Consider the following 22504-nt stretch of genomic DNA (forward strand, 5'->3'; position numbering starts at 1 on the left):
ATTTGCCCGACTAAGTATTGCTCATACATCATCAGTGGTGTGTTGATGTACTTCACTGACTTTATTTCGTGGTTAGACAGCCTCATATCAATGCATATTCAGATCTGTCAAACTAATTTGGCCTTGCAGGTGACCACAGTGGAGAAATCCATAGATGGACCATGCACTCTTTCTTGAACTGTTTTTTACTTGGGTCAATGTGAAGTTTGATGGGAATGTGAAGTCATCACTGAATGAACTACAAGTTGATCAACGGGTGTAGATTGTCAGAACATGGACTCTGTGGCAATGAACAATTCAGGGCTGATGATGGTGTACAAGGTAGGAGAATAACCTCGATTAGACAGAGCGACCAATAGCTAGGAAAGTTTTACAAAAGAAAATCTGAAGGACAGCCTAGTGATATCTGGGGCCAGCACTGTTGTGAAAAACTGACTTATTTCCATGATACTCTAATGCTGAGGATGCAATATGAAAATGGACTGTGAGAGTAGCATAGTGTAGACAGTGTGGTATATGCTGAGATCTCATAGTGGGTAAATGCAACTAAGTAGTGCTGAAACATTGATCTGGCATGCATGCATACCTTTTCCTGTGTCCTCTGCAGTCCTCCAGACAATCTCCACAATTGTCTTTATAATGTCGTCAATGCCAGCTTCAACTTACCATTGGTGCGCCCGCCTGCAATTCCTGCACAAGAAACAGTTTGCCAGTGCATGCGAGGATAGGTAGGTGCAGTGTCACCAATAAGATCTGGACAGCACGGAGGAGGGGAAATGAAATCTGCTTGCAGATCCTGGCACACAGTCATTGCAAGTGACTCCACCCTGGACTGACAGGAATTTCAGGCATAGCCTGACATCTAGGTTGACCCGAGTGTCTTCACACCTGCTCGCATAGTCTAGTTGCTGCCTTACCATTAACAGAGTTCAAACATTCAGAGAAAGAGTAAGACACTTATGGATTTCCCACGTCAGGGTAGGAGGAGGGGCCTCTACCCATTCTGGATGGAGAAAAGAATGGTTGGCATTACATCCTGTGAGCCAGCAGTACTTTATAGACAGAGGTTTATGTGATCCAAACACGGCTGCATTTGCCTCCCGCTATCCAGATTTCCCTGGTTCAGTATGCTTACCGTCTACGTATAATATATTTGCCCTGAATCGTCAGGCACATATCCAGCTTTTTAGGTAGGCTTCTTTATCTGGTGCGGCACATAATGGAGGATTTGCTGGTCCTAGAAAAATAATGGTGTGCCATAAAGGATGCACTATGATTATTTTACATAATTCCTATACAGGCTAGCGCCAGCCGACCCTCGAATGTACTAATGCCACCGGGGTAGGTGTATACTGCATCAGGTAAGGAACCAAGGCTATATTACTAAAAAGTATGTGAGGTGGCAAAATGCATAGATGTAGAACATTGCCCTAGTTTGAGAAGCACAATCAACCCATACCAATCAGCCAAAACATGTGTGTATGTATTATTTAAACATGTATAAACATGTATAGGCATGTGTGCTTTAAAACCTCAAGAAATGTACACAACCTCAAGCATGGGTTTGGGGTTCTTATACGCACCCAAAGTAGGTCCCGTCCCGGTCAATGAAGTATCGCCCCTCGGCATCCGTTGGAATGTAATGTCTTCCGCTAAACATCGCCGCCAGCATGGTGTCTTCATAGCGCTTCAGTGTCGACAGCCTGGTAGTGAAATACATACCGCCCACATTAAGTGGAATGACTTCAGGGAACTGTAGGAGCAAACACATTAATAAATATGCTGGCATGCTGTAGACCTAGGAGGTGCCACGTTCATGGGGGTGCATAGTAGTTACATGGGTGTTATTTTTTTCCTACTCTAGTAATACCATGATAGGAGTTTTTTTTGACTAAATAGTTTTGTTGTTAGAACTGTCAAAAACTGTACAGGAATTGGTCTCCTTTATAGCTGCAATGCAGCATGCCAACCCACAAGTTCTCCTTTCAAAGTCACCAAATGTGTATTGAGGACATTCATAGTAGACAATCTAAACCAGCAATTTAGTGTCATTCAAACCCCATCTTCTTTCATATTTTGAAAGCTCGGGCTCTCAATATCAATGTATTACTCACATAACTCCCATTCCAGTGCTTGAATACAAGAACCCTTAAAGGTATGTGCACACATCTGGTCGGCCATGCATTTTTCCCGACTTCCCATCAGAGATGCTCTTATAATGTGCAGGTACCAGCTACACCTCTGGGCTATCAAAGCCTTCCATGCTCTACAGAGTTGTGCGCTCTCCCTGACAGCTGGGTGCTTTACGGCTTTGTAGCTTTCTACATTCACCTTACTCTTGGCTGTGTCTCCATCAGGAGTGGACACTGATTTTTTTCCCACTTGCTTGCCTCAGGTTTCTTAACACATTTACCTGGAGAATATGTTTTCCCCTCTTCTGGGGCTCTTCATCTAGAATAGTGAGACCGTGAACTGCTATAGGGTCGGTGTCTGTGTAATGATGCAGAGTCCCTTTACAAGGCAGCCACCTGGCCAGGGTGCTAGTGATCAGCCGAACATGGGAAAAGAGACATTAGTGACTTCTCCCAACATCACACAGTCGCTTCTCCTGAATTCAGTGTTAACCAGTCCAGAAGAAGGCTCTATTCGGTCTCACCACTATCAAGGTAGAAGATGAAAGGGAGCGGACGTATGGTATAAACCTCATAGTCTTGCCTTGGAATGAAAGAGGGAGCCCCTAAACCGTCTCTCATTACACTCAACGTTAAGTTTCATAGGAATAGCCAATGTTATCAATTAAGGTACCCTTTTTAAATAATAAAAAAAAAAAAGTGATGGATGGAAATTATTTCACTGATCTCAGTATTGAAAGACAAGTGAACACACAGTCTATAAAACCATAGCTGATAATTATAAAATGCAAAAATAACCACAAGAAAGAACCTACCACCTGTTACGCGGTTAGAAATTCCTAAATTCAGTGAATCTTAATTCTCCCCCATTGTAGACTTTGGTTAAATTGGAATTCTAAATCCATCCCTACCATTGTTAGAGGTAAATGCCTGATTGCAGTGTTTGGGTCCCTGGCAATATAGGTGCTGTATGGTCTTTATGGGCACTGTGTAAGTGACAAGAGTCTTCATTGTGGTAGTCTACATTTCTATGGCCTTGATTTCCACAAGTATAGTTCCCCCGTTTCAAAGGACTGCACCCAGACTCCAAACATTCTACATTTTGGGAGATGCAAGAAGGAGTCCAGCCTTCTTCTTTGAGCCTTTGTTTAGGTCAGTCTGGGAATATTCAAAACAGCTTTCAGCAATGTAATGATATCAGATGATGCCTTTGACTCTGCGGGCTGTGGTCCATTACTGTATTTCTGCAATGCGTTGCTCATTGGCAAGTGGTGCTGCTGAGTATTCACTAAATACAAGCATTATCTAACTTGTAGGCTTTTATACAGAAATACATGTACAAGGGTGCACACAAATCTTTGAAAAATAAAGTTTTTAACAAAAAGAGAGGCACAATGCCCCATGGGGACTATGGAATTAATGAAATGGGGTGGAATATACTCAGTTTGTTTTCTTTGCAGGAAACTTTTCTTAGAAAGCACTTGCTTCTATATATAAATATATGAAGCTAATCTGACATTTATAGTGGATAAAGACTATCTGTTGTGTATGTCTTAAAACATTGTTACCACTAGAATGAGAAACGTATTTTGGTCCAACTATTAGTAAGGCACTTTTTTTCTTCTTTGTTAATTGGCCAGACAATATCTTTAGAGCTCTTTCAGAAGTCCTTGACACAACCAAAGGCATACGCAAATCACAAATCATAAAACAGGGTTCAAACGCCTGATTTAGATGGATGGAGTACCCTGCCCACTAAACCCTTGGTCCACCTGGGTCATTTAGAGGCAGCAAGTATTCCGTCCACAGAACCCCCGTTTGCTCAGTCTACAAAATACTTCTTCCGATGGCTCAACAAAATAGGGCCGTCAGAGGAAGGATATTACACCGCCCGCCCTATTCAGGGTGGACAGTAGAATGTATTTTTCTTCTGGTCAACACCAAGAAAAAACTATAATTGAACCCCACACCTTGAAGAAAACTCCCAGGGCATAGAGGTCATTTTTGAAAAAAAACAAAGAAAGTTGAAACTTTGGTGGCCAGCTGCTAAAACCAACCATCCACCAAACCTTTAGTATATTGAAAGGAACCACTGAGATGGCGGTTCCCTACAGCATACAGAGATGATTACTGGGCCGGTGTTCAACTCTAAATCTGATGGGCAGAGTACCACTGAAATGGCAGAGATAATGTCCTCTGCTATCGCGGTGGATACTACTCTGTCTGCCAAATGCTAACTCAGGCCCAAAGCCTTTTGACCATAAACACTTAGTCAGACTTTGTGTCTAACATTGTGTCTATTTTAGGCTCTTTTCATTCCCTATAGCCTAGTGTGAGATCATGTGGTTAGGAAGATGGGTATAAAAGAGTACCACTAAAGTGCAATTTACCAAGCGCCCCCAACAGGACAACAAGTGCCACAAGAAAAGTGATGATCTTATACTGTCCCAAGTACTTAAATGGTATCCAGAAAGCCTCAAAATGCAAATGATCAAAGTTACAAGACGTTTTCCGCCACTTTGTCATCTGAAGGAGAATTATGGGTTTCAGAAATCTGCAAGCAATATTGCTTAATGTATCAAATTAGATATGCGTCACTTTCCAAGGTCTATAATCAATATTAGTCACAATGCATTAATGAAAGCAAAGTACAGAGACCGTATCAACAATGTGTTATTCAACAGACATCAAAATACGAACTATGACAGGACAAATAACTCATTTTTTATGTTGAGATTAAAAAGCAATGTAATGAATTAGTCTATTTTGACAAATGGTTTCGTTAATCACAAACAGCTTAGTGACTATAAGGTTTACAACAAATAGCATTTATCTATAAATACAATGAAGCAGTACAGCTAACAAAGTGATGTATTTGCAAACTTTTGAGATCAAATATCATCTCATCATGTTGTGTGCCAATGAAGCTTTGAAGTAAACATACACAACTATTTTTCAACAAATCTTATGTCTACCCAACACGCTGATAATTTATTATCAGGGCTTCTGGTTTCATGGTATTTTTTTTTTTGTTTTTGTTTTTTTAACATTTCCCTCTGTATTCATCCATAGTTATTTTTTGGCCATCTTATTGGTATTTATCCATATTTATTTTTTGGCCATCTTATTGGTATTTATCCATATTTATTTTGTGTTTTGAGAATAAACAGAGTTGTAAAACGGCTTATTTCCACATTTATTTAACTGATAAACATGTACTCCTACGCTCATCCCGGTTGCGTTTTTGCAAATTAAGCTGCCAAATATGGCAAAATGTTTAATCCTCAGGTAAAATTTAGCCTTACACTACAACAATTATATGTTAATATATGCGTATATTCAAGGAAATCTCAACTTTTTTTTTTTTTATCTCCCCAGGCTGTCTATGTACTCATCTGTTGTCCTGGAATTCACGAACAAATGTTCTGTATTTTTCTGCATTTAAAAATAAATACAGACAGGGAACATATTGTTTTTGCCTGTATTTATCTGTAAAAATTGAAAACTGACAGCCTAATTTATAATGCAAGATTTCAGGCCAGAAAGGCGTGGTCCAAGATTACCTTTTGGGGTCATGCTTTTCCCCCCTCACTAACAACCCCTATGGTAGCAAACACGGAGAAAGAATGCACAGTCGATGTTATATTTGCTGGTTTCATTATGGTATTCGGGTATCCCTGGCCTTTCTTGTTTCAGGTTCTTTCAATACAAATTACAAGGGCTGGCACTAGGTGAGGCATATACGACTTGTTAAAGTTAAGTTATGCACATTGGTTTCAAAACCTAAACTCATATGCATACAGCCTGATGAAGAGCAAATAATTGATTTAATTAGTCAAATTAAGTTATGAATGTTGGACTGTCCTTCAGTACAGGCCACAGACTATCTCTCATGGACACATGCTCTATACCCATGTACTTTCACATGCCAGTGCTGCTACCTATAGAAGGGATAGATGGGTTAGATGATATGACCGGACTTTAATGCACGATATGGTGTACAACTAGCATGATGTTTCGCTGTGAGATCACTGTTTTGTATGTACTGTACTATACAATGAAATGCCAATAAAAACGATTTACAAAAAAAAAAAAAAAGAGGGAATGTTGGGGACTGTCTATGAACAATTGCTGTTTATGTTAAACTTTATAACGTGGTACACAAAACCTGAAATCAGAGTTATACAGTGGTACTGAAACATCGACCATACAGTAAGGGCCAGCTCCTCATTTTTTAAATTGTGGTAAATCATTCTTAATTATATACTGCGGAGGGATGGTCGTACATATGGCTTCAGAGACTTGTCAGATTTTGGATTGATTGCTTTAATGTAGGGCTTTTTTTGTTCACAACAAATTTTATTGTCGATAGCCGTATCTGGTCGAGTACGTTCTAGTATGACCAGGTTCCCAAGTAGTATAGTATACATAGTAGCATTAATGCTATCAACTTTTTGATTCAAATACAAAAATTGAAAAACGAATGTAATCAAGCAAATTTCCCCAACAATAAACAGTAGTGTCATACATTTGGTATAGAGTCGAGTGCATGCCTTTCTCAACCACCTGGATCGGATAGAAGAACATTTACAATCATGTTCATCCCACATCATTTATCATTTTGTCCATTACTAATCTATTGATACAGATGAAATGGGCTCCAAATACAAACCCTGTTATTCTGCCCATCTCTTCCAAATCTTGAGATGCTTTTGGGGGCAACCTCTTGCTTTATATACTGGTAATTCCAACCCCATACAGAAATCAAGTCCTTTTTTCATACTCCCACTCATGGTGGGGAGGCGTCTTTCCATGCCTTCGTTATGTCTTGTTTCGTCAGTGTGAGCCCGAGGAGTAATAAGTGCCGTTTGTATATGTTGCCCCTGATACCATCAGTGATGTGGAACAAGATAAATTGTGGTGCGTGTGGGATTTCCCACCCCAAAACCTCCGACATGCATGTAAGTATGCCCTGCCAGGACTTAGAAAGTGCCGTGCACTGACACCGTTTGTATAAGGGTACCATCTGTAGTTTAGCAACGTAGGCAGATAAGAGAATCAATTAGCCCAGCGCGTGAGATCCTATATCTAGTATACCTATGAAGGTATTTAAATTGTATGAGTCGCAATCTCTCCGCAATGGCCGCACTACGTGGGGACTCCAGTGCCTCGGCCCAGTCCTCATGATCCAGGGGGCCCAAATGTTGCTGCCAAGCCTCACGTGTTCTGCTGAGTGTGGTGGGGCTTATTGTGACTAGTGTTCGATATATCTTGGTGATCTTATGCTCTCCAAGTTCTCCCATAAATACTTTAGCCTCAATAGGGTTAGACTCGGGTATAACTTCCTGGCGTGTGAGGTAAGGGGAAACGGCATGACGGAATTGGAGATATTTATGAAATTGCGATCGGGGCATTTCATATTCTTGTTGGAGTTCCTGAAAAGACTTTAAGGTCCTACCATGAAGAACATTCCCCACCATAGGTATACCAATAGCCTCCCAGCAGGAGAAGCCAGATAGCCCAGACAGCTGAAGAAGTAGACCACTGTGCCAGAGGGACGCTTCCTTTGTAAGTCTGTCCCACCACCCCATTTGATGTAGCGACTGTTTACAGATCTTAAAAATAATAGCGGTTTCCGGCGGCAGCACTTTTAGTGTTGGGCCCGCATAAAAGATTGTGTGTAGTGACATATTGCCCATCAGCCAGCGTTCAACTGCATATGCGGGATCGCATCTATCTCCATACCACCAATCGCTCAAAATGAGGAGGTGCGAGGCCGCATAATATGACTGGACATCCGGCGTTGTGAGACCCCCACAATATGTAGATTGGAAGCATGTTCTCAATACTACTCAGGCTGAGCCCCACCCCAGAGGAAGTGTCTAAGAGTTGCATTCAATTGCCTAAACCAGGTGGGCGGTATCGGGTATGGATGGTTTTGAAGTTGGTATAGCAGGCGGAGCAGTGAGACCATCTTGAAGATGGCAGATCTGCCAAACAGGGAGAGCAGCAGGTGTAACCAAGATCGGGTCTGTGCCTTAATCTGCACTCACAGTGGGGCCAAGTTCCTTTCCCAGGATATGGGCTGGGAGGACGACAGAAAAGCCCCAAAATACTTAAACCTGTCCTGAACCATCATTACCTCACTTGCCCCCGTGCCCATGTGGCATCCACCCTGCAAGGGCCATAGAAAGGATTTCCGGGCATTCATATACAGCCCAGATGTCTCACCGAAGATCTGCATTATCCTGAGCAATCTTGGACCTGACCAGTTAGGTGGTGTAAGAAAGAACAAAACATCATCCGCATAGAGTGCTATGTGGTCGGAGACTTTCCTAGACCATTCAAAACCTCGGATTTGTGCATCCATTCATACCCAGGCCGCAAGAGGCTCCATTGCCAGTGCGAATAGGTAAGGAGAAAGGGGACAACCCTGGCGGGTGCCCCGCCTGATGGGGAAGGTGTGAGAGGTTGAGTCCGCAACGTGGATAGAGGCAGTAATGTCAGTATAGAGAAGTTGAATATATTTGAGAAGGTGGGGGCCTAAAAATAGTCGACTCAGGAGTGCGAAGAGGTAAGTCCAGCTAAGAGAGTCAAATGCCCTCGCTGTCGGCCAGCAAGAGTGCCACCGGCTCCTTAAGGCGATCCACTGTCTCGATGGTGTTGTGTGGACGGCGAATATTGTGTCGTGTAGCACGGCCTGGCATGAAGCCGGCTTGGTCAGGGTGTACCAGGTCTGTAATATGTGGTACTATGAGGTTGGCAATAACCTTAGCTAGGAGCTTAGCCTCCACATTAAGAAGTTATATATGGGCGATATGGTGGTGTTCAGGGGGTCGGCCAGGCTTTAAGAAGACCACTATTTCTGCATGATGCCAATCTCTTGGAAGGCGCTGATTGTCCACATCAGTGTTAAGTGCCACCAAGTATGGGGTCATTAGTAGGAACTGATATTTTTTGTGGAATTTGCATGGAAAGCCGTTTGGGCGTGGCACCTTGCCCGGGCCCATCTCAGAAAGTGCCTGTTGAAGTTCCTCTTCCGTTATCGGAACATCTAGCTCCCCTCTTACTGAGTCTGCTAGGGCTCGTGGAGGCATATCGTCTAAAATTTTATGAATAAAGAATGGTGAAATATTCTCTTTGGAGGCATATAGAGCCGCATAAAAATCAGCAAAACTAGCTACAACTTGTAGTGGATCGGTAAGTATCTCCCTTGTGGGGCTGCGAATAGTCGGAATAATTAATGGGCAATGCGCCCGTTGACATAAACGATGTAGCAATGAACTGGATTTGTTCCCCCACTGGTATATCCTACTATTCGTAGCTAATCATGTCATTCTAGCCTTGTCTAGAAGTTCGCTAGCATATATTTGCTGTGTATGGAGCAACTGATGCGCCGCACCACCATGTCCCCTCCTGCTTCCGTGTTCTAAATCTATTCGCTGGGCTTCCATCTGTACCAGTTTCTCGCGGTGTTGTCAATGCTGTTCCGAGCAGTAAGCGATATCCACCCCCCACTGTGTTGGCCTCCCATAGGGTCTCGGGGACTACACTGTTCCGGAATTAAGAGTGAAATAGTCTGTGATGGCAGAGTGCATATGTGTTCTGTATTGTTCATCTTGTAAGTGCCACGGTGACAGTATCCATCGAAAGGGGAGCCGTTTAGTCTAGTCGCAGATCTAGCTGTACTGGGGAGTGATCAGAGAGGACTCTAGGTAGAATCTCTGCCAACTAGAGTCTATGTATGTGGGCGGTAGATATAAAGATGTAGTCTATGCAGGAGAAAGATCTGTGTGTACTAGAAAAGTATGTATAGCCTTGATCTGTTGGATGGAGTCTCCGCCAGGTATCCACCCAGTCCATTCCCTGTATCAGGGACCGTAGCCTCGATTCGCTGATTTCTAGTGGTTTCACTGTGGAGCGCCATCTGTCTGCATGAGCAAAAACAACAGTTGATGGACAGAATGCAGAACAGTGTCATACATTCACCCCAGTACAGAGATCTGGGCCTAAATCCATCGTTTTTTTTGCTCACCATGCCATTCCAGTTTGAACCCAGCCATATGCAAATCAGTCTTGACCCTGTGCCTCATGGGAACAGTCCAGCCCGAACTGCCAAGCCAGGTTCTCCCTGGACTGGAACCAAGCATCCTAGGACCGGTTTCAGGGTTTCACCCCTCTTCAGCCAGGATAGCTTGATTCCAGTGGCATGGAGAGCACGGGACTCACGTCTGAGCATACCCGTCCCACTCGGGGTGACAAATGCAAAAAACAGTTGATGGACAGAATGCAGAACAATGTCATACATTCACCCCAGTACAGAGATCTGGGCCTAAATCCACCGTTTTTTTGCTCACCATGCCATTCCAGTTTGAACCCAGCCATATGCAAATCAGTCTTGACCAATCTTGTGTGTTTTGCCCTTCTTGTGAGTTTTGCTGTTCGCCCTATGTGGGAAGGGTATGCCCAGACGTTGGTCCCGTGCTCACTACGCCACTGGAGTCAAGCTATCCTGGCTGAACAGGGGTGAAACCCCGAAACCGGTCCTAGGATGCTTGATTCCGGTCCAGGGAAGACATGTCTTGGCAGTTTGGGCTGGACTGTTCCCATGAGGCACAGGGTCAAGACTGATTTGCATATGGCCATGTCTGAACTGGGGTGGCGTGGTGGGCAAAATAACAATGGATTAAACCCAGATCTGTGACTGGGGGTGAATGTTTTGCCAATGTGCAACATTCTGTCCATCATCTTGTGTGTTTTATCTGTCTGCATGAGAGCATATGATATCATTCCAGTCGCCCCCAACTATTATTAGGCACTGGGGAATCTCCGTCCATATTGTCAGCAGGCGTTCCACTAGGCTCCACACCAAGGGTGGAAGGGCATAAACACTTCCCAGCACGAGCGGCTCACCATACAATGAGTCTGTGGCTATGATATATCTAACCTGGGGATCAGACCATGTTTTGTCCTGAGCGAAGGGGACTCTACGATGGATGCCAACAGCTACGCCCCGAGAGTCCCTTGCAAACCCGGAGTGGAAAGTCTGGATGTATCCAAAGCATGCCAGGCATGGTGTCTTGTTACCCATTAAATGGGTTTCCTGCAGAAGTAAAATGTCGTCTTCATATTGCGTAGCCTGGCGTAATACCGCGTCCCTCTTAACCTTATCCAAAAGGTCACAGACATTCCAGCTGATGATGTGTAGTCGCCTATCGTAAAGCTTGGACATAGCTAGTGGTATAGTTGGTGGTGGTATATGTGGATGGGAGATAATGCATGAACATACTTAATTGAACTGGTATATGTAGAGTGAGAAGAGGTGTGGCGCAATGGCCAAGGCGTCTGACTCCGGAACCCGGGGGCTCATGGTTCAATCTCCAGCACTGGCAGCAGATCAGCCCAGCACCATGTGACTCTGGGCAATAGCTTGCTTAATCTTCCGAGGGACCCCAGCGCCTTGACACCTTTGGGTAATTGTTTGCACTTTACAAATACTGGACATTTACATTTCAAAGTATGACACTAAAAATAAATAGCAACTTACCCAAACCCCACACCCCCCTCCCTCCCACCCCAATACCTCATAAACAGTGAAGTATCTGTTGCAGCATGGTGGATATCCCAACTCCAATAATCAGGAAATATCATTATAGGATGCGAGGTATAGTTAAGGGTCTCCTTAACCTGACTTGCTGCAAAATGACATCCCTGTCTTTGTAGTTTAAAAACCTGGCGATGATAGGCCTGGGACGGTCACTGGGCAGGGGTTTCTGTAGCAGGGCCCGGTGTGCCCGCTCAATTATGAAGCAGGAGGACAGCACACCTGCGGGGAGCCAGTCGGTTAGCCATTCAACAAGGAAGTCCTCCATGTTGTCACCCTCACAGCCCTCAGGAAACCCCACGAATTGGAGATTGTTTCTGCGTGCTCACCCCTCTGCATCTTCGGCACGCATAGCCAAACCCTTTGTAAGCGTCTCCAAGGTGGACACCTTCTTTTGAAGATTAGTCACTGTATCTTCCACCGTCGATATTCTGGTTTCGGCTTCAGTTATTCGTTGTACTGCATTGCGCAGATCCTGCCCGAGTAGCATGAGATCCGAGCCAACAGCTCCAATTGTATCCTTTAGCACATCCCTGGACTGCGTTATGGCTGCCAGTATGGCAGTATTGTCAGGTATGCGTACCGTTGGATCCCCTGGATTGGGAGCCTGGGCTGCGGCGCCTCTATATTTGTCTATGGTACTTTGTTTGGCCGTCGCGCTGGGGAGTTTATGCTTGGTCATATTGTGGACACCGGCCGGGGGAGCAGTCCCTATGGATATGTGTAGAGTTAATCTAGGACCAGCCAAGACAATGGCCCGAACGCATAGAATGTTTAGGGCGCAGTCACTACTCTCCCAGATCACCGGGTGGCAGCCAGAGTCAATTAAGTGAAGAGTCTCGGTTGTATATGTACTGAGATTTTAGTGGTGAATCTCCAGTTACAGGCTGCCCCGGGCACAGTCAAAATGAGGAGTCTCTAGGGCGCGGCGGCTGCATCCGTGCCAGAGGCCCTGCCCTCAATGCTGCGTGGAGCTTAATATGGTCCATTTGTTTAATGACCACCCTGGCTGTCCCAGTCACACATCCAAAGTAATGGATCCTCAGGGGTGTTGGATAGCTTATAGATGCAACTTACCCTCTGCTAATTGTCACCAAGTTGGCAAGCATCTCACTGTCGGTGGGGGCCAGGGGCCACTCCTTAGCATCGGACGTGTCACCGGATAACCGCCACACAAGGGAGCTGTCTATCAGTGTCTCTAGCCCCCAACTCTCATTGTGGCCCCCTGTCCATACCTGCGGCATCTATTCCACGGGCAGGGAGTCTCAGCACATGCAGCCACCTCTCGGAAGGCGCCGCAGCCCGGATCCTGTTCTGGCCACCTGCATCAATGTGCGTCACGCCTCGTGGCCCGACAAGACCACCGAGGCAATGCTTCTTGTTGCGGCAGCTGCGTCGCCATACCGTCCGCCCGCCACCCGATAGTATCTGCGAGCTGCAGCCCGTACACAGTTCTGGTCACCCACACCAATGTGTGTCACGCCTCGCGGTCCGATAGGACTGCCGATGTGGAGGCGAGGGGTGATACTTCTTGTGGCGGCAGACTCATCGCCACACCAGCCGCATGCCACCCGATGGTATCTGCGGGCCACAGCCTGGGCTCAATTCTGGCCCGTGGCCCCCCGCACCAATGTGTGTCATGCCTTGCGGTCCAATATGACCGCCTATACAAACGCAAGGGGCGATGCTTCCTGTGGCAGCGGTTGCGTCGTCAAATCAGCCATCTGATTACAACTGTGGGCCGCAACAAGAACTCAGTTCTGGCCACCTGCAACAATGCTTGTTGCGCCTCGCAGCCCGATAAGGCAGCCGATGTAGAGGCGAGGGGCAATGTCTTCTGTGGCGGCAGCCATGCCATCGCACTGGCCGTCCACCACCCTGAGGCCGTCGCAAGAACAATCTGGGGCTGCGGTTGTAAACTTGTAAACAGGCCTCACCTGCCGCCACATCCAGCCGTCTGGCCCAGGGCAATCGCTCCGCGGCCCAACACACCCGCTGTCTGCTGGATGTCTATCCCAGCACGGCCGTAGTGTCCCTGGCGTCCCAGCCATCAATTGCCACAACCTGCTAGTGCAAGAGAGCAGCACCACAGCTCCACTGCACGGCAGGTCTTCGTCACATTTGTGGTCGCACCCCTAGGCCAGGGATCCCAAGGCCCCAGAAGTATCGCCGCTCTGTGTCGCTTCGCCAACTCGAGGGGCGATTTCAGAACAATTTTAGGGATCAGCAGAGCATGGGTGATAGCCGCATGGGGCAGAAGTGCAATGTGAAGGGCATATATGGCAGGATAGTTAACAGATTTCTGCTGGGCTACGGGAGATACTTTAAGGTGCATCCACAATGTTGGACCGCCTGGCCACACCCCCTAATGTAGGTCTTTTACAGAGAAAAACAAAAACTTCAATAAGGAGGATAAAGGGAAAATAACATGATAGAAAAACAAAACTCTGAGTTATTTGAGTATTTCAGGGATTGTTAATGATGTAAATCTTCCAGTTTGCTATGCATGATGGGTTCCTTTCCTGTCCTCCTTCTTTTGTTATGATGGGGATACCGATGCCGCCAGCACCCTCGGGTGAAGACCAGAACATGCAGGTAAGTAAATATTACAAAAATATATACATTTTACTTATTTGTTTATCTGACGTCACTACAGTCGTTTTGGTCTTTCACACAACCTTCATGCCCTTCAGGCATGTGCACTCGGGGGGAGTTGTGAGAGGTGTTATCAGTGGGCCCCATTTCACCAACTTTACAAGACCCTCTTCCTGTGTCACATTCCCCCCCTCACCCATCCCCTGGAGGCATCGCTACATATACAAATGTGACAGTGCTTAATTTGAGCCGGTGGTTTCCGGTGCTCGGCACCTTCACTTAATTGTCATTACCTCCTCGTCCCTCCCTCGCTTCCATTCCTTACGCAGTTGAGGCATCCCTGCCTCACCAGACACCCATACCACGTGATTTATCATGCGGGGGCTATAAGTAGCCCCCACCCCCTCAAACCTCCTGTTTTTCTATTATCTCACCTGCTGAGACGCGCGTACCACGCGCTGGCCGTTTGCGGTGCTGTGGTCTTTTCTGGATTTCTTTGTTGGATTTCTTCATTTGGTTCCTTCGTGGGAGGTCCTCTCCCGCGATTTCTTCTGCTTGCGGGGCCTGGCGGTGTCAGCCTGGGCAGCGCTGTACATTCCCTCGCCGAGTCTGGGGTTGGCGGTGCTCCCTTGGCGGTGGAGCAGACGGGTCCGGCTGACGGAGTCACCGGCCCTGTGTGGCTGGGCCTGGGGCTGTCTTTCCGGGTTGGAGGCCGGAAAGGGAAGCTGCGGCAGTAGGGAATTTCATCTGGCATCCTCGGCTGGCTGTTTCTGCTCCTCTTTATAGGAAGGGCCTCGTGTGAGGCCGTTTTTAGGTCTTGGCTGGCGCATTCTCGCTGGCGAGATTTAATGATTTAGAGGGAATTCTGTAAAGGGCTTCAAGCCCCGTCCCTCTTTCCCATTGGCCAGAGTCACCGTTTATGCTAAACGGTGGCCAGCCATTGGGAAAGAGCACTTTGTGGCGTAGACTTTTTCATTTTTTGGGCCGGCCCACCTGGACGGGCTCGTCCGCTTTCCGGCTGAAGTAAAAGGTTTCTTATCTGTATGGGGCCATGTGTTTCAAACACATGGCCCCATAAAGATAAGAGATGCGAGCACTTGTTTTAAATGTGAGTTGCTTTTTTTTCTACGTACAACGTGCTTTGTTTAGTCCCTCTAAGATCAGACCGCAAGGGGAAGCGGACCGGTGTTCGCAGCTCGAACCCGCTCATATTTATTTATTTATTTATTTATTCGGATCTGCGGAGAGATCGAAACAGATAGATCTGTGTCCGGCTTCACCGAGGAATGGGGGCGCCAAAAATAAAGAAATCAAAATTGCAGAGTGAAAATGGATTGAAAACTTTTTGTTTGTTTCTGCTAACTTTTTGGGAGCAGTCTGTTACAAGTCGCATCGCTTAAGGTGGGCGGATCGCGTGTGCCGGGAGGATGGCTTTGGTGGTCTGACCTCTGGTGTTTCAGTGTCCTTTGCTCTCCGGGGCCATGGAGGGCCCCTTCCTACGGAGGGACTAGAGGGGCGTCCGGTGGTGCTTGGCCTCCTGCCTGCCCAGGATCGGTCAGGAGTTTGGGGTTCGCTCCGGGGAGGCTGCTGCGCCTCCCTCTGCCCTCAGGGCCGGATCGCCTTTCTTTGCTCTCTCCCTTCCTTCCCAGGGTTGGATTTTCTTCCTGGGTCTAGTCCCGAAATCATGAACTTGCTCCTCACTGTGCTCAACTGGAGCCTGGCCGCGCTGGTGTACTTTGGCAATGCCAACGTAAGAGGGTGCAGAGTGTGTGTGGGGGGGAAGGGCTGGGAGGCAACATACAGGCGCGAGGGCATGGGCACCAGATAGGGGGCATATAGGGATGGGATGCACGGTAGAGGGTAAGCTGAGGGGGGGCACGGGTACCAGGGCATGTGTGATACACCCAGCTGTCAGGCCTTGGCATTCAGGTGCCCAGACCGCAGTAGTGCACCGAATTACAAGGGCCAGACAGGGCATATGGTTTGCTCAACTTCTGCCATATAAGCTACAGTTACTGGTGGGGCTGGTGAGGCGCTATGGAGGGGTGTGTCGTACAACCAGTGCGCTTGCTGGTACCCCACAGAGAGCAGGGACCCCGACGACTCCAGAGGAAGCCTTAAACATCCAGTCACCTTAGGCTTTTACAGCGTGTTCATCCTAGAGTGCCCATGGAGCCTGGCATGGCTTGGCACCATCTCTTGCAGGGGGTACCGCATCAACTTACTTCCAGCGGAGTCCACCAGCGTGGCAGGGCCGCTCGGAGTTCGCTCTAGTTTTGCGTCGTATGCCTCATGAACCACATAACTTGCGTGCAGGTACACCGCATGTGGGCATGAAGTGTAGAATCCGTGCACATCACACGCCCTGCAAAGGGCACTAGCATAGTGCTGCAGAATGGGGATTGCCTACTTGTGAAATAGTGTTGCAAACCAGTAGCATTGTGCTTATAGCTAAGCACTCCCAGCTGTTCTTGCCCAGGATCACACTTGCGATCGAGTGAGTGCATGGCACGCCTCACAGTTTTCCGCACGGCCTCCCGTGACAAGTAAGGGCTGTGGTGGATTGGCCATGAAGGCAGGCACTGTCTGCAGAATTCAAGGCACACGCCGGCCTCCTGTCTACGTGTACGGATTTGTGTGCTGTGATTAGAAGCGCCCCATCCCTTAAGAGTCCAACTTGAAGGCGCTGCTCGAGAACTATCAATGCACGATCTGATGTGCTTCAAGTATCGGAGATTATTGTTTTAAGAACATGCTTTTATTGTATACGTTTTTTGGGGAAAATAAGTACATATATTAATACAGAACACTACACATGGTTATTGCAAACTTTTGCTATATTTTTTTAGAGGGCCTTAGCGGAAAGGTCTGGCACAGTTCTGAAAGGGGGTGGGGAGCGCAAGCTGTGTCTGTGATTGAGCACCCCTCCCCCACACCTCACTTTATTAAAAGCTAGGATATTGGATTTCTATCCCGCAACCGGGTCTCTCCAGCAGTGTGAGATTTGGGGGGGCCCAGGGTAGTTGGGCCCCCCACAAGCGGTGCCCTGACTGGCATCTGCTGCGTCCCAGATTGAACAGACCTGTACTGCATTCCTTCTCCGCTGAGGCGGGGCATTAAAACACGGGACACCCGCGTGCTGCACGGAAATGGAAAGGTCAGCCCCCGCCGCGTTCTCATTTCGAGCCCCCCCCTAATAAATCCTGTAGCTCCTGCCTAGGGGCTAATCGGTCTGGTGCGCAAAATCAGATCTGTCAGGTGGTTACCAATGGGTAAAACGTCATGTACCTGTCCTTAAGAAGCTTCCATACCACCATACTGCAGTGATACGTATGACGGACCTGTCGGTTACAGACCGTGTTGCGCTCGGGATGTTGTAGCATAACGTGTGTTTGTAAAGCGCACGTTCACCTAAGAGTATCTTGGTGCTGAATAATAGATGTTTATTGTTATCCACCTCAGTTGTGCTCATTTTACCGACCTCCAGAAGGATTAAAGGCTGAGAGGGGCTGTCGGGATCTGAACCTGTGACCATTAGGTGTAACAAGGGTCCCTACAGTGGACCCAATATTCCACAAACGGGAGGGGGGGCGCGAGGTGCAAAAGCTCGTACGTGTATATCTGTGTGAGGAGTGTCACTTTAGAATTTTGAGGGCCCTGGAAAAACATTCTAGGGTTTCCGATTCGGAACAAATCTGGACTTTATAACCACTTTAAGTCAATGTGATTTCAAACAAAACTGAACAATGATAAAACGTATCACGGTCACACAAATACAATTGGAATATTGGGGGCGGGGGGGCTTGGAAGGTGGGCAATTGCCCTCTGTGCCCATGCCATAAACTTTAAGGCATGGGCACAGAGGGCTTAAAGCGTCTCTGTGCACAGCACAAGGCCGCGGAGCTTCGCGGGAAGGCGCATCCGTAAGCCAGTTTGACTAATTTGCCAGGGTACAAAGTGCCTTAAGTCCGGCCCTGGTCGTGTTTTGGCGTCGCCTCTGTAGCGATGCACACGGGGGCTGAGGAGTCGGTAACACTAGCAGGGACAGTTCAAAAGCTATTAAAAAGTGGTGACACTTCTTACCACACAGAGAAAGGACATTTACAAAGGTGGACTGGTCACCTTTTTGTTGCTTATTTCTGTTTTTGGGCATCGACATGGTACTAATGAGATAAAACCTTTGCCCAGATAGTGTTAGCATATGTAACAATTTCAAAATAATGAGGAAATACTAACAGAATGTCATGCATTAGGCCACATAATTTGATTTTGTTCTTGTTGCATAATTGTCAGCCCTGCCACATCATTTGGTTTTCACCTCCCACTAAATTCCAGTGGCCCTGAGTATAGTATTCAACTTCTCATATGTCACACTGAGGACTAGTAGTGGGGCTAGTGTGCCACGGACCCCCCAGCAAGCACAGAAAACAGTCCCCCCCAGTTTCCCAGTTGAAGAAAAAAAAAGCATTGACAATGCAATACGTCTCGCCTTCGATTAAGTTAAAGCCATTTGCTTTGCTAATGGTATTGTATAGCAAAGCAAATGGCTTTAACTTAATCAAAGGCGAGACCTATTGCATTGTTAATGCTTGTTTATCATTTCATGGGTGTTTTTTGATTGGATTTCTGTATTTTGCAGGGAGGGTTCCACTTTTCTCTCTTTTTTGATTGGTTTTCTGGGGTTCCCTCCTGGTTTTTAGTGCCAGTTGGTTGGTCCCTGATACTTGACTGCTCCCTATTTAAACTTCTTCAGCTGGGCTTCTGGTTTTTGGGTCATTATGGTGAAGCGTGCTTACAAGCGCAGGCATGTTTTGTCGTCCTCCTCCTCCTCCTATGATGATGAGCCGATTCCGGCTCGCCGGACTAGATCCAAGGGTCCGGAGTATTCTGCAGCCCTACTGTCTGCTTCTGAGGTCCAGGACATGATTGAGGCAACTGTGGCTCACGCTCTGGAGTCCGGGGTTCATGCCAAGCGCAAGTCTTCTCGTTCTGTGGTGGGTCCGGTGGACTCTCCCTCCGAGGACTCTTCTTCAGGCGCTGCCAAGCCCCTTACCTCTTCCGTGAAGTTTTTGCGTAGGGAGGAGGTTCCTGCGATTCTCCAGCACATTAGGGAGAACTTGGGGTTTTCACCCTTTTCTGTGCCTGAAGGGTCGGATGACATGTTTCCTCAGTATGTTAAACCCCCCGTTCTCGCAATGCCCTTTCATGGGCGCATCAAGGACTTGATTTCTGGGGAATGGCATGATCTGGAGCGCTCATCGGTTCCTCGTTTCGTGCAGAAACTGTACTCCTTGGAGGAGGGGGAGGTTTCTTTTCCTCACTCTGTCAAAGTGGATGCCATGTTGGCCACCCTGATTGGTCGTACGGCGATTAATCCTGAGGATTGTTCTCCAGCTGATGCTACTGATAAAAAGGTGGAGGGGGCGCTGTAGAAGGCCTTCTCTGCTGGTAACTTGTCATTGCATGCTGGCATTTATTCTGCTTATGCGGCTCAGTCGTTGGTGTCTGACTTTGGGAAACTGGCCACGGCTGTCCAGGATGAGTCGGACTGCTCTGGCTTGCTTGTCCACATGGAACAACAGGCCAAGCTCTTGGCTGACGTCTCTTCGGATGTACTTCGTTCTTCTGCCATGGCTTCTGGTTCCGTCCTGGCTCGGAGGAACCTGTGGATGCGTGACTGGAAGGCGGATTCTTCTGAGAAGTCCTCTCTCCTTAAGATCCCCTTTGACGGCAAAATGCTTTTTGGTGAGCAGCTGAACAGTATGATCACAAAAGCTTTTAAGGACCATAAGCATGCTCTGCCTTACAAGGGCAAACCGTCTGCATCTCACTCTCCCCGCTTCTGGAATCCGGCTCCTTCCTCGGTCTCTTCTTTCCAGTTTTCCCGGCAGTCCTCAAGGGCCTTTTTGGACCGTCGGCGTAATTCCAGCCCAAAAAGGTGGCTCCCGTGGCTGGCCCCAAGGGTTCAAGCGGAAGTACCGACAACGACGGCGTGGCAGCCTCGAGACCTGTGAGCGGAAGGCTGTTGTTTTTCCTGGAGGCTTGGAGTCTGAATGTGAAGGATCGCTTGGCGTTGAGTGTTGTCAGGAGAGGTTATCCTATCGACTTTGTCGCTATTCCTCCCGGCAGGGGCACCATCCGTACTCCTGTCCCCAGCGAAGCGGAAGGCTTTTCTGGAGGGGGTTTGGGATCTTCTGGAGAAGAAGGCGATCGTCCCAGTCCCCCTGGCACAACGGGGTCAGGGTTGTTATTCCATTTTGTTTCTGGTCCAGAAGGTGTCAGGGGGGTTCCGGCCAGTTCTGGACCTCAAGAGGGTGAATGGTTGGGTTCGGACCGTTCACTTCAAGCTGGTGACCTTGCAGTCCATCATTCCTTTGGTGGGGGTCCGGGACTTCATGACTTCTATCGATCTGCAGGATGCCTATCTTCATGTTCCGGTGGCTCGGGGGCATCAGAAGTTTTTACGTTTTGCGATCGGCGACTCTCACTTTCAGTTTGCGGATTTTGCCATTCGGGCTGAAGTCCGCTCCGCGGGTCTTCACCAAGCTTCTGGCTCCTTTGGTCGCATTGGTCCACGCCCAGGGAATATTTCTCCATCCTTACCTGGACGATTGGTTGGTCTATGCTCCCTCGTTCCGGTTGGCTCTCAGTCACACGGAGGTGGTCCTGGCCGTTTTAAGGGGGCACGGCTTTCTTATCAATGTCGGGAAGTCCTTCCTTGTTCTGTTCCAGGATCGTCTCTTCATTGGGGCTCGGTTTCGGATGGATTTGGGGGTGGCCACTCTGCCCGAGGCTTGGGTGGATAAGATTCATTCACACATCCTGTCTCTTGTGTCCGGTCTGGTTCAGGTGGCGGGTCGTTAGCTCCAGGTGGACATGGTGGCCACGGTCTTTCTTGTTCCATGGGCCCAGTTTCATTTGCACACTCTGATGGCTCATGTTCTGGTCGCATTGGTCTCCCCATTGCCTTCCCCTCTCTTCTCCGATTCCGATGTCCCCTCTGATCTGGTTGGCTCTGAGTTGGTGGTTGGTTCAGGATCATCTGCGCAAGGGGGTCTCTCGCTCTCCTCCAGCTCCCGTAGTGGTCACCACGGATGCCAGCCTCTCGGGGTGGGGGGGCCTGGCTGGGGGTTCATCGGACCAGGGGCATCTGGTCCCCCTCTCAGGGCAGGAGGTCTTCGAATTGGAGGGAGTTGAAGGCAGTCCATCTGGCTCTGTTGGCCTTCTCCCGGTTTCTGCGGGGTTCCGTTGTTCTAGTTCGGACAGACAACGTCACTGCCATGGCTTATGTGAACAGGCAGGGGGGGGACCAGATCCTCGTCTCTGGCTCTGGTGGCGTCGCAGTTGTTCAGTTAGGCGGAGTCTCATCCTGTGGCACTCTCGGCTATTCACATTCGGGGGGTGTCCAATTCCCTAGCAGATGCTCTCAGCAGAGCCATCCCATCCTCTGTGGATTTCTACCTCCGTCAGGAATTGTTTGTGGATCTGACGGTGCTTTGAGGTGTTCCAGTGGTGGACCTCTTTGCATGTCTGGGCGATGCCAAGGTGGACCTGTTTGTATCCCGCAGTCGGGAGAGTTCAGCCTGGGCGGTGGACGCTGTCTCTTGCCCCTGGCCTCACGGGCTTCTGTATGCCTTTCCGCCTTCCCCCTTCTTCTCCGCTTCCTTTTACGGGTCCGTTCCTTGGGGGCTCCGGCGATTCTGGTGGCTCCGGCTTGGCCTTGTGCCTCCTGGTTTCCTCTCCTGGTGGAGATGAGGTCGGAGGTGGAGTGGTTGCTGCCTCTGTCTCCGTCCCCTTTGGTGTTACCGGTGTTACAGCGGGATGTTCTGGTCAGGATGCGCTTGGCGGCCTGGAGGTTGAATGCTTAGGTCTGCTGCGTAGAGGTGTTCCGGCTGGCTTGACCTCTACTCTGCAGGCAGCTAGGCGCCTATCGACCAACAAGTCGTACCTAAGAAACTGGCGTTCTTTGTCGGTGGTGTCGCGATAGGGGTTTGGACCCTGCTTCCTCTTCTTTGTTTGAAGTGATGCTGTTCCTCCAGGGGGGTGCTGCTTTGGGCTTGAAGGTTTCTTCCCTTTGTTTTCAGTGGGCTGCGATTAAGGCATTTCGGAGCTCTTGGGGCAATATCTCAGATCCTGATGGGTTGGTCACCTTTTTAAGGGTTTGTGTAATGTT

The 22504-nt window shown here is 48.1% G+C and overlaps 1 protein-coding gene across 1 annotated transcript in view; it reads right to left on the bottom strand.

Moving 5' to 3' along the window:
- Window positions 1-22504, bottom strand: part of KCTD7 (potassium channel tetramerization domain containing 7) — a 136696-nt gene that overhangs the window by 69281 nt on the left and 44911 nt on the right. Inside the window, exon 2 of the mRNA XM_085649758.1 lies at window positions 1584-1753. Within this exon, the coding sequence (XP_085505884.1) occupies window positions 1584-1753 (170 nt within the window). The remainder of the gene's footprint in view (window positions 1-1583; window positions 1754-22504) is intronic.

This window comes from Triturus cristatus, chromosome 3_2, assembly GCF_964204655.1.
Source record: "Triturus cristatus chromosome 3_2, aTriCri1.1, whole genome shotgun sequence".
Lineage (NCBI taxonomy): Eukaryota > Metazoa > Chordata > Amphibia > Caudata > Salamandridae > Triturus > Triturus cristatus.